This window comes from Setaria italica, chromosome I (genome assembly GCF_000263155.2).
Source record: "Setaria italica strain Yugu1 chromosome I, Setaria_italica_v2.0, whole genome shotgun sequence".
Classification (NCBI taxonomy): Eukaryota; Viridiplantae; Streptophyta; class Magnoliopsida; order Poales; family Poaceae; genus Setaria; species Setaria italica.
The window spans coordinates 22,007,772-22,020,060 of NC_028450.1; the positions used below are offsets into that span (position 1 = coordinate 22,007,772).

A 12,289-nucleotide genomic window follows, 5' to 3' on the forward strand; every position below is an offset into this window, starting at 1 on the left:
GATGGAACGCACGCCGGGAGCCACCGCGCCCCGTCCGCTGCGCCTCTTCCGCTCCCCGCGGCTTCACGCTCCGCGCTCAGATCTTCCCGCTCGCTCGCATACTCCTCCTCGCTCGCTACGCCCTGCATCGCCGCCGCCGCCCGCCAGCTCGCTTGCCCTGCTTTGCCGCCGCAGCTTCTCCTCGTTTCGGTCTCCGCTGCGCCGCATCCGCCGCCGCCGTGCGCCGCCCCTCCGAGCCGTCGACCGCGCCGCCGCCGCCGCCGCGGACGACGGATCCACAGCCGGATGCATCGCCATCTTCCAATCCTAGACGCCGCACACCTATCACCACAAAGGTGCCGGTCGGGCAGGGATGCGGCGGCCGGACGGAGCGAGTCGCCGAGCTAGGGTTCGAGGGCACGCGCGTCCTCGGCGAGCCCGTCCATCTCCGACATGGCTGGTGCGGCAGCTGTAATCGCCCGCGGAGGACGAGGCGGATACAGCATATGGAGCCCGATTTCTGGCCCCTGCCCTGCGGCTGCCCTCTCCTCCCCTTGTTGGCCAATCGTGCGATCCCTGATGGAGGAGAAGGCTCTGGCTTCCATAACCTCCATGGAAAGAGATCGACGGCGGCTCTGGTGGACGCGGCCCCATCACCGAGTGGATGAGGCAGCGGCGTCGCCACCCCTCTCGATGGTCTGCCCTCCTCCTCCCTAGCAGGTTTGTTTGTCTGTGTTGCTCCTTACAGCCAGCAACATGCCAACGAAGTGTTTGTTAAAATGCTAGAATGCTTCAGCCTTCAGAGATCATGTCTTGCCGATTAAGATGGAGATGGATCAACAACCTCCTGTGGCGGCGCAACATGTGCAAGTATGTCATTGGGGTCGCACATCGGATGCCTGCTGCTGCGTTGCCTGATGTTTTGCTGTAGAATTTCCACTAAGGGTATCAGGATGAGCCTACCATGGAGAAAGCTCACGGGTGAGGGCCCTTCCTTCTACTTCAGCTCTGATGCACACCAGTTGCTTGTTGTATTGCCTGAACAAAAGATTGACTACCTACTACTTCAGGTCCATGGATCATCATCAAACTTGGAAGAGGTGAATGGTCTGCCTGGTGGTAAGGCCAAGAAAAAGGTTGTTTATATATCTTACCATTAGGATCATCAGGGTTGAGCATTACTGAGATTGGTAGCGGAAGAAATCATGTTCAGGAGAAAGCATGCCTCTCATTTCAACCTAAAAGGTTGTTCTCTGAATCCTGATCAAGTAACCACATACACGCTAACTGCCTTTTAGCCTGATGTTTCTGTTGAAGCGGAAACCGGCAAAATGTACAGGGCAAATTTTCGAGATAAAGAGGGGAGGGCCGTTGTTATTATGATTTATGAGACCTACAAAGGAGGCAAGGCTTCCTCTTCTGAATTGCCATTCCTTCTTCCTAAAAGTCAGTACTCTCTCTAGAATGCTTACCCCAATATTCACCTGTATGCTTTTCTTAAATTTCAGAATACAACATCCCATGACAGGCAAATCCGATTCACCTGTATGCTCTGTGAAGATATTATTTATTTTATTTTATGAAAAGGTCAGTATTGGTGGAGCAATCCTTCTGAAATCTCTTTGATTTTGAGAGTATACATTTCTGCTAAATTCATCTCATCTATTGTCCATCTGACAGTTAAGAACTCTTTTGCAACAAGTTGTTCTTTACCTGGAGCTGTATGTAAGTACACTCTAAATTCTGAAGCTTACTGTGCCATATCCAGGTGTGTGATGCTGCCACAAAATGATAATCTGCATTAGTAATGCATAATACGTATTGGGGCACCTAGACCAGTGGTAGACCATTCTTTCATTCATGTTTTAATACGATGAAGATTGACGCTATCTTCATATTATGGGTTGTTAGCATGTATGCTACCAAATTCCTTCTTGCCTCTTGGACTGTTAAGAGAAACCATGGGCTCTTGGATTGGAGGCCAGATCCTGCTGCAGCAAGCAGCTCAGGTAAAAAGAGGCATGAGTGCTTTTTCTTCGGTTCGGAACTTTAGTTTCATGCCATTTGAAATGTTAGATTTTCATTAGAGTATGCAGAGCCAATCATTTTTTTGAAGAATTCAAATCAGCCACTCAGAATTTCTGCTGTAATGGAGGAGTTTTGGCCACAACGAAAGATTACATGCATGTCTATTTCCTTGCTGTTGCTGTATGGTCTTATGGGGAAGTTTGACTATTAGGCAATAATGGTCAACTAATAGTACAATAGTATTTGGAAGAGCGACTGTACATGAATCGATAGTATGCATCATAGAAGAGCAACTGCATACATGAATCTTAGGCTGTTACCAAGATCGCTGAAATTTTGTATTTGGAAAATTGCAGTATTCCAAAGAAATATTAATACAATATTTAAGTACGTGAATTAACTATTTTCTTTTGATATATTGCTTTGCTGAATGCGAGGTGTATTGTACTATGAATTTTTCACTGCCCGTTGCAACGCACGGGCACGATCCTATAAGAAGAAAATTATTTTAGAGAGGGTAAAGACCCGTAGCAACGCACGGGCATTTCTGCTAGTTATAACATAAGTCTGATTTTCAACCTATAACTACAAAATTTGGACCTTCGGGGGTTTCAAGAGTGGTTTTGCATTTTCTAAAATTTTTTAAAAAATTAGGTTTAATGGAAAAATTCATAATTAATTCATTTCAAATAAGAAAAATATCAAATCGGTGCCAAAAAACTTCTAAAAATGTAACCTATCTATTGGTGTTATATTTGGAATTATTTGATTCTTAGTTGTTCATGTTCCTTATGTTTTATTATGAGCAATAAAATACTAGGAGTAGTAACAAATATGATGTAAACAACACCAAATAGAGTGCCAACAAATAGCCTACATTTTTAGAAAACTTTTTGTGCCAACTTCATATTTTTGGATTTGAATGAATTAGTTATGAATTTTTTTGATCAAATCAAAAAAAATTAAATTTCTAGAAAATGCAAAACCACCTTCAAAACCACCCAAAGGGTCAAATTTGCCCGGTTTTGACAGTTGAATTGGATTGCCCTCCCTGTCCGGTTTTGTAGTTGCAAGTTGAAAATCAGACTTCTGCTATAGTTGGAGTAGTTGGAGGTTGAAAATTAGACTTTTCCAAAGAAATAATGGAAGATTTAAATTACCAGCAACCACGGTTAAGTATCAGCTATCTTCCTTTTTTTCAACATGTAAGAATCTTTAAACTTGTTGCTAACATGATTTGGCTACCAGAAAGTGACATGGCCTTATTGTATCTGCTTGAGCCAAGACAAGCTTGGATGAAAAGTAGAGCACTCAACATAGTTTAGATAAAAATCATTTTAGCAAAAGAAAAGATAAAATCTTTAAATCCCTATAGTTTTCATCAATTCTATGCCACTGTTTCTTTCTAGAAAATATGGTCCTCCCTGTTTTTCGTTCCTGCATCCCAAATACACAAAGTTAGGGCCTGTTTGGCAGAGCTCCACGCAGCTCCAGATCCTTAAAAACAGCTCCGCTCCTATTTTTTCCAGCCAAACGGTGCAGCTCCGTGAACTCCAGATCCGCAAAAAAATTGGATCCAGCTCCCAGATCCACCAATTCCACGGAGCACCCAAGGGGGTGCTCTCAAAACGCTGGTTTTGTAACCTCTCATGGAGTTGGTGGAAATTACCCACCAATGCCATCGATTACACACATCTCGTACCGGTTCGCCCTCTGTTTTATTTTCTCCGCGCCGCCCCTCTGTTCTTTCATCCGACGCCTTGTCCTTCTCCTCCCCCGCCGCATCCAGCGCCGGCCGCCGCCTCGTCTCCGTCGGTGGCCGGACCGCCGCCGGGAATGAGAAGATCAGATCCTCCTCCACCTCCTCCGCCCCCTTCATCTTCCAATCCGGCCCCTAGGGTTGGACTTTCACGTCCCGGCCCCATCACTGGCGCGCCCGGCGGCGGGAGCGTGGCCGTCGCGGGCCTGGGCGGCGCGCCCGGCGGCGCGGGCCTGGGCGGCGCGCCTGGCGGCGGGACCCTAGGCGGCGCGCCCGGCGGCGCGGGCCTGGGCGGCGCGCCCGGCGGCGGGACCCTGGGCGGCGCGCCCGGCGGCGGGAGCCTGGCCGCCGCGGGCCTGGGCGGCGCGCCCGGCCTGGGCGGCGCCTGCCTAGCCGCGGCTGGCCTGGGCGGCGCGCCAGGCCTGGGCGGCGCAAGCCTAGCCGCGGCTGGCCTGGGCGGCGCGGCCGGCCTGGACGGCGCAAGCCGGGCCGCGGGTGGCCTGGGCGACGCGGATGGATTGGTAAGAATATCTGATGATGATGATGATGGCGAGCCGAAATGCAGAAATGTTTCTTTGTTCTACTGGATGGGGATTCTCAGCTGTTGCTGGTTCAAGGCTGGGTGCCTGTACTGTCCCTACAGTTTTTCATCTGATTCCAAGCTGAACAATCAAGATGAAGGCCAAACCAGACATTTAGCCGCTTAGTTACCCATGGAATCTATTCATTTCTATTGATCTGTCCTAGTTGTCTAGGTTCAATGATTTGTTTTAGGTAGCTGCTGTTGCAATAGCTTAGCGTGATGGTAGTACCATCTGCATGACAGATGGATACACATTGGTTTGGTTTGTCTTTTATTCTTTTGCTTCTGTCACATGCTTGGATTTTAGTTCTGCGGAGTAGGCGGGTTCTTGTGATGATTGGTTATAAGTTGTCTATTTTGTGACGGGAATGAAACAATTTCTTCCAGGTTTGCTTGATCTTATGTAGAATGCAGTATGCTAGAACTTTGATATCTTTGTTCTTTAATTTGTGACCGGTTTCATATTTGCTAAGGAATAATATACCCTGATGATCAAAAGCATACAATTGCTCAATTTCATCGGCTTTGCAACACCATTTTTCTACTCATAACTAATTTGCAATTCTGCATTTTATTTTGTAGTGTCTGGGTAGGAGATATGAGCTTCTTCCATACCTAGTTATTTGTTTGTGCAACATTTGATCCTAAGGAAATCTTTAGTACACTCACAAGTCACAAGTGAGATGTGCTAGGCGTTAGAACATGCACAAGTGAGATGCACTAGCTGTTAGAGCACAAACAAGGGAAATGCACTTGCGGTAGAGCACACAAAAGGGGGATGCATCCATGGAGTTGGCATTGAGCTGGCATGGTGTCATTGTGCGGCTTGTCGTGAGGGGTAGTGCACATCACTTTGGTACGCAGAAACGGATACTGTTCACGTCCGTTGCTTGTTTAACAACCTATTGTAGGAAATAGTAGCATGTTTTTAAAACTTGGATGGTGTAGAGGTGTCCTTGTAATCATAGAGTCAAGGAGTAAAATTGTAGTCGTCCTTTTCAGATCATACAACACTGTTGTGCACTGCATGTTCTATGCTTTATATCAATACTAACAAGTTGAAAGGATTTGCCTATGAACCCTGAGTTAATTTTGAACTTTTTGCGACCATCACTTTTACAAATACTGCAACATTTTCGGATATCCAATAACACAACTATATCTAGACATTTGTCAGTATTATTATGGCTTCAAGAGGGGTTGTCCTCACTCACTATCATCGCTATCATAGTTCTGGCAGAGGGACTGGAGAACATTGGTTTGCATTGCAGGTTCACTCTTTTGTTCTGCTACTGGTGCTTTAACGATCCATTGTGGTGTAACTACATCACACGTCTAAACCTTGATATATACTTTCAGTTTTCTAAATGTGAACTTCTGAAATTGTGACTAGGAGTGTGTATTGCAGTATTACTACACATTACCATCACCCCAAAAAAACTCCATTTTAATCTACTGTTTGTGATAGTTGACTATTGGCAAATGGCATGTAGGACGCGGTGATCGGTGATGAGTTCCTGATGGCGTCGCAGGCATCTTCTACGCCGGTTGCGCAAGCTAGGAGGCGTGCTGCATCAGCTAACAAAAGGGCAAGGGATGATGAGGTATATTTTTCTTCCATTGTAGTCGAGCTGTTGTATAATAGAGTTGAAATTTGAACAATATTTTGGAGAAATCATTAATAGGGTGATCATATGGATTGGAATGATGGCTATACCACCATTGTTTGCAAGTTGTTTGCTGAACAAGTTAGAAAAGGAAATCGACCAAACACTCATTTGAACAATGTGGGATATTCCGAGGTGAAGAAGGTTTTTTCAGAGTACCGGTATCATGTTGAAAAAAAAGTCAACTTAAGAACAAGTGGGATAAGTTGAGGGGTGATTTGTCTGCATGGAAAAAATTAATGAGAAAGCAAACTGGTACTGGTTGGAACTGGGAGAAGGGAACTATCAATATGGACGCCGAGTGGTGGAAAAAAACAAAAAAGTGAGCACTTCTCGCATGGTATTTTGTTCATATATAGATTATATTAGTCTTGTATAATTTCAATTTAATACCTTTGTCAAACACTTTTAGGACATTCCTGGCGTGGGGAAATTTAAGAATAGGCCTCTCCAAAACGAAGATGAGTTGAAGGTGATGTTTGGAAACATCATTAATGAAGAGCAAGATCATTGGAATCCTATGAGTTCCAACCCCATCATACCCCCAAGCCAAGAAGCACCCAATCCTATGAGTTCCAACTTCATTGATGCCGAGGATGGGTTAGAGATGGGTGGTAACAATGATTTAGACAATGGCGATGAGGTCCAGGAGGTTTCTCCTTCCGTTGCCAATGCTAAGAAAAAAGTACATGTGATCCTTGATAAACCTAACAAGAAATCTAAGGCAAGCACAGCATTAGTTATACAAGAACACATCTCCAAGATATCAGATAATGCTTCCTCTTTTGTGGCAAGCAGGCAAGCTGGGATCACTATTGAACAAGTAATGGACCATGTTGCCGCATGTGGGGCTGCGTGTGGCAGTGATGAGCATTTTGTGGCAACTGAGCTTTTTGTCAAGAAAGAGCAAAGGGAAATGTTCATGACTATTCCCACCAATGAGGCTAGGTTTAGTTGGCTTAAGAGGAAGTACGATATGATGTTTGCAAAGTGATGGCCGAGTGATTTGCCATCTTTTTTTTAGACATGTCATTTTTATTCATCTATGTCATATGGACAAATTTTTGATGTTTAATTTGTTGTTATTTTTTATTCATCTATCTTGTGTGGATAATTTGTGATGGTCAAATTGTTGTCATTTTTTATTCATCTTATGTTGTTATTTGGACATGTTATTTTTATTCTTGCAGTTGTCTAGTGATGATTCTAGTGATGAGAATGAGGAATTTTTCAAAACTATCCTAGGAGGTGCTATGCTTGCTCAAATATATGTTGATATGTTCCTTACTAAAAACCCTACAAGGACATCTACCACCAGTGGAATGGGTTTTATTTTGGAGACTTTGCACACTCCAGGCGAATGCCATAGCCAGTTGCGTATGAGCACAGAAATCTTCTTTGATCTTCATGGCTTATTGGTACAGAGGTATGGGTTAAAACCATCGTTGCACATGTCTACCGAAGAGAGTCTAGGAATTTTCTTATTTATCTGTGCGGGAAATGAGTCTAATAGAAAATGTCAAAATCGATTCAAGCACTCTGGTGAAACTATTAGTCGAAAATTTGAGAATGTTCTAAACTGTTTGATGGCCATGGCAAAGGATTTCATTAGGCCAAAAGATCCAAATTTTCATAATGTTCATAGGAGAATAAGGGATGATAGGCGAGCATATCCACATTTCAAAGATTGCATTGGAGCACTTGATGGCACCCATATTCGTGTTTCCCTTCCACCGGATGATCAAGTGAGGTATATCGGGAAGACAGGGATAGCCACCCAAAATGTTTTAGCAGTCTGTGATTTCGACATGCGGTTCACATATGTGTCAACGGGCCAACCAGGAGCTATGCATGACACAAGTGTGTTATACAATGCATTGAGTGTGGACGAGAAATTCTTTCCACATCCACCGCAAGGTAAAATTTATTGGAATAATTATTTTACCATTATACGTGACTACAAATAAATTTATTTTTTGTCATCATTTGTAGGTAAATACTACGTTGTCGATGCGGGGTATCCCAATCGTCCAGGTTATCTAGCTCCATATAAGGGTGAGAGGTATCATATGCCTGAGTGGCATAGAGGTATGGAACCAAAAACTCCAAAGGAAAAATTCAATCGCATCCATTCTTCTATTCGAAATGTGATTGAGCGATCTTTTGGCGTATTGAAAATGAAGTGGCAAATTTTATACAAAATGCCGAACTACCCGATGTGGAAACAAAAAATGGTAGTTATTGCTTGTATGGTCCTTCACAATTTCATTCGTGAGCATAATAGTGAGGATTCAGACTTTGCTCGGTTTGATCGTGATCGTCCCTACAATACCGCAACGGTACAATCCATTTGTAGTTCCATCGGATGGATCTACTTCAGAAGGCAGTGTCACTACAATGGATATTTTTCGCGATGAGCTGGCCACCAATCTTGCTCTTGCTTGGAGGTAGAATGTAATGAAGTAGTGAATTATCAAATTTATTTTCTATGTATGGACAATTATTTATGTATGAACAATTAATTTATGTATGAACGATTAATCAACTTCTTGGGAAAATGACCGGATGCATGCGTATATAAAAAAAACATGTCAACACGTGATTGTGCTGGAGACCTGTATGTCTTCCTCCGGCCATTTTTCTTTTTTCAGAAAAAAAAATGAGAAGAAAAAATGGAAAAAACATGTCTACGTGATTGCGCTGGAGACCTGTATGTCTTCCTCCGGCCATTTTTCTTTTTTCAGAAAAAAAATGAGAAGAAAAAATGGAAAAAACATGTCTACGTGATTGCGCTGGAGACCTGTATGTCTTCCTCCGGCCATTTTTCTTTTTTCAGAAAAAAAATGAGAAGAAAAAATGGAAAATACTAAGGGTATTAGTGGACAATCCAACCAAAAACTCTATTTCTGGATTTGGAGCTGTTGTCTCAGCCAAACACTTTTGCTCAGCTCCACGGTGAGAACATAGATCCACGCTGGAGCTGCTCTGTAGTGGAGCTACTGTTTTTTTGGATCTGGAGCTGCGTGAAGCTCTGCCAAACAGACCCTTAGCTTTGAACGCAAACTCTGTATGCAAATCGGGGGCTAACGCATGAGCGCCGCTCCGCCGTCCTCCCGGCATGAGCGACGCCGACGCGGCCCCGGCGGCCGCCTCCCTGAACCACTGGAACCGCCTGATCCAGCTCGCCGCCGCGTCGGGCTCCTACGCCGACTGCCTCCGCCTCTACGCGGGCTCCCTCGTCGCCGCGGGCCTCCGCGGCGACGCCTCCACCTTCCCTTCCCTCGCCAAGTCCTGCGCCGCGCTGCGCCTGCCCGGCCTCGGCCGCGCCATCCACGCCCGCGCCTTCCTCTCGGGCGCCGCCGTCTCCCGCGACGCCTTCGTCCGGACCTCGCTGATCGACATGTACGCCAAGTGCGGCCGCCTCCCCGACGCGCGCCGCCTGTTCGACGAAACGCCGCGCTCGAGCAGGACGCTGGTCGCCTGGAACTGCATGGTCTCGGCGTACGGGAGGAGCTCTCAAGTCGAGGAGGCCGTCGCGGTGTTCAACGCCATGCGGCGCGCGGAAGTCAGGCCCAGTGGGAGCACGCTCGTCGGCCTTCTGTCGGGGTGCGCGGACTCCGTGTCCGCAAGGAACCTCGGCGTGTGCCTCTACGGGCTTAGCGTCAAATCAGGGCTTGATGCAGATTTGCTTGTCTCGAATTCGGTGCTCACCATGCTCGTCCGTGGCAACCAGCTGGGCGCTGCACGATCACTGTTTGATCGTGTGGAGAACAAGTCTGTGGTTACTTGGAGTGCAATGGCATCGGGTTATTTGCAAGCAAAGGACTGTATAGAAGTGTTTGATCTGTTCAGAGTCATGAGGGCAGCAGAGCAGAGTATGGATTCCGTTTTGCTTGCCAATCTGACCACGGCTGCTACGCTGTTTGGAAACCTGTTGGTGGCTAAGGCTGTGCATGCTCTTGTTATCAAGGGTGGTTTTCAGTGCCAGAATGATCTGGCAGCATCCTTGGTAAATTTGTATGCAAAATGTGGGGATCCTTTGGCTGCTAAAGAGATATTTGATTCGGTTCACTACAAGAACGCTGTGCTATGGACATCAATGCTAAATGGGTATGTTGAATGTGGTTGTCCAGATAAGGCCCTGGAAACATTTGATGCCATGCTGTGCGCAAAGGTGGAACCAAACAAAGCAACTTTATTAGCGGTTCTTTCTGCATGCGCTAATTTGGGATACCCTAATCTTGGCCTTCAGGTCGAGGAGCATGTCATAGCAATGGGACTGCAGTCAGATCTTCAAGTTTCTACTGGACTAGTAGATATGTACTGCAAGTGTGGGAGCATTCAGCATGCTAGAGAAATATTTGACAGTGTTTCTAATAGGGACCTAGCTATCTGGAGTGCCATGATTAATGGCTATGCTTGCAATGGAGAGGGCAGTGAGGCTGTCACCCTTTTCAGTGAGATGCAAAACAGGGGTGTTCGACCAGATGCCATTGTATTTACTCATATTCTAACAGCATGCAACCATTGTGGTTTAGTAGATGAAGGTCTTAACTGCTTTCATAGCATCGCAATGGAATACAGTATCAAACCATCTATCGAGCATTATATGTGCATGATGGATTTGCTTTGTAAAGCTGGTCATCTTAGTAGTGCTATGAAGTTTTTTAAGGAGATGCCTGTTCAGTTGCGAAACCAGGTTTTGGCTCCTCTAATTAGTGCACACAGAGCTCATGGTGTCGATTCATCCATAGAGTTTGTATCAGAGGAATTGCTGAATCTGGACTCCCAAGATTCTGGCCACTGTATCCTAATTTCTAATATGCTCAGTTGCTTAGGTGAGTGGAAGAAGGCCAGAAATTATAGGAGGATAATAAGCAAGCAAGGATTAGTCAAGAAACCTGGGTGCAGTTACATTGAGCTGGGTGCCTAACAGATGCCAATGGTTCTTTCAGGTTCTCAATTAAGGTGGGAGGATTGATTCTTCTTATGAACTCAAGTCCAATCTGTATTTCTGATATTATAAACTTACAAGTTACAACTAATGAGATTTAGTATGATGCTGGAATTTGCATCCAACCATTGATTTGGTGTGACAAAATGCAAAGATAGTGCAGAACACCAATCAGGAGACGATGCTCTGGAGTGGGGCTTAATGAGGGTAATGTTGAAGGGCATTCCCAATGTTAGTTGCTGTTGGTTGTGATCCTTTTAACAGAACACTGCAAAATAACATTTCCATATCTACCCACAGTTGCAGCATATGGTAAGGTCTTGCACATGAGTTGCATGAAAGTTAGATTTCATTTTTCCATTTGATGATTATCAGACATGGTACCTTGTGGATTCAATAATCAATATCTTCACTCTGAACCTATTTTTTGCATTTTAGGAACTTCTGCAATCCCTTAGGCCTTAGACTCACTGTTAACTCAGTTTAAGTACTATATGGTTTTCAATTAACTCGTAGCAAGAACCAACGTTGCATTAAGGAATAAGCAGTACAGCATTTATAGCAAAACAGGATTAGTTATCAGCTTCTGTGTTACTTATTGAGAATACATTAGCTGCCAAACTCTTGCTTATGTTCTCTCTAATGGATGGAAAAATGTGCCTGTGAAAGGGAGCAATTCGTCATACAATACTCTTTCTTTGTGATATTGAAATGGAAAAAAACCCCTCCTGTGCCCCTTTCTTTTGTAATAGAACCTGTAGGATCACACCTGACCGAAGGTAATATTTTAACTGGATCAATAACTGTACAATGAAGGTCTGTAAAACAGAAAAATATTGTGGTCACAACTACAAAGTATATTAAACAATTAATTGTATTGATAGAAAACCAGAAAATGCTCCATGTGAGTGTTAGATAAATAATGAGACATCTCATCCAGTATTTGTACATATTGGCTCACTCCAGCTATGAAACTCATGTTTTCATTGTCCCCACGCAGCATTTCCTTCTAGGGAAGCTGTGGGGCTGCAGGTGTATACTGTCCCATAATTTAGTCCTGTTGAGCCAAAGCAAGTCACCGTTGTGGAGGTAAATATTCTGACAGGTTTCTCAGGCTCTCCAGCTTTTCAGGTCGATGGTTGCTTCAAGCATGTGATGAAGAAAATGTCAAGGCTTGATATACTTTCTCTAGTTTCTTTTCTGTATCCCTATGTAAATACGCAGCATCATTGTATAGCCAAAGGTTTGTTCATTTAGGAACTGTGAAGAGATTCAGCGATGCACTTCTGGAATGTAGGTTACCAAAATATTTTTAATCT

The 12,289-nt window shown here is 44.6% G+C and overlaps 1 protein-coding gene, 1 long non-coding RNA gene and 1 pseudogene across 2 annotated transcripts; all 3 read left to right on the forward strand.

Annotated features, from left to right (window-relative positions):
• Positions 1-197: 197 nt before the first annotated feature.
• LOC105913670 lies at positions 198-1,382 on the forward strand. Its single transcript, XR_001163207.2, has 3 exons — positions 198-699; positions 776-960; positions 1,050-1,382. It is a non-coding gene; the product is annotated as an uncharacterized LOC105913670 (long non-coding RNA).
• A 103-nt stretch (positions 1,383-1,485) lies between these two features.
• LOC101774759 lies at positions 1,486-7,116 on the forward strand (annotated as a pseudogene).
• Positions 7,117-9,075: 1,959 nt separating this feature from the next.
• LOC101775429 (pentatricopeptide repeat-containing protein At3g12770) lies at positions 9,076-12,289 on the forward strand. Its single transcript, XM_004952412.3, has 2 exons — positions 9,076-11,282; positions 11,971-12,289. The coding sequence occupies exon 1, from the start codon at positions 9,135-9,137 to the stop codon at positions 10,947-10,949; it is 1,815 nt and encodes a 604-aa protein (XP_004952469.1). The 5' UTR covers positions 9,076-9,134; the 3' UTR covers positions 10,950-11,282; positions 11,971-12,289.

Coding starts and splice junctions, on each gene's coding strand:
- LOC101775429 (XM_004952412.3), top strand. CDS start 9,135: ATGAGCGACGCCGACGCGGCCCCGGCGGCCGCCTCCCTGAACCACTGG.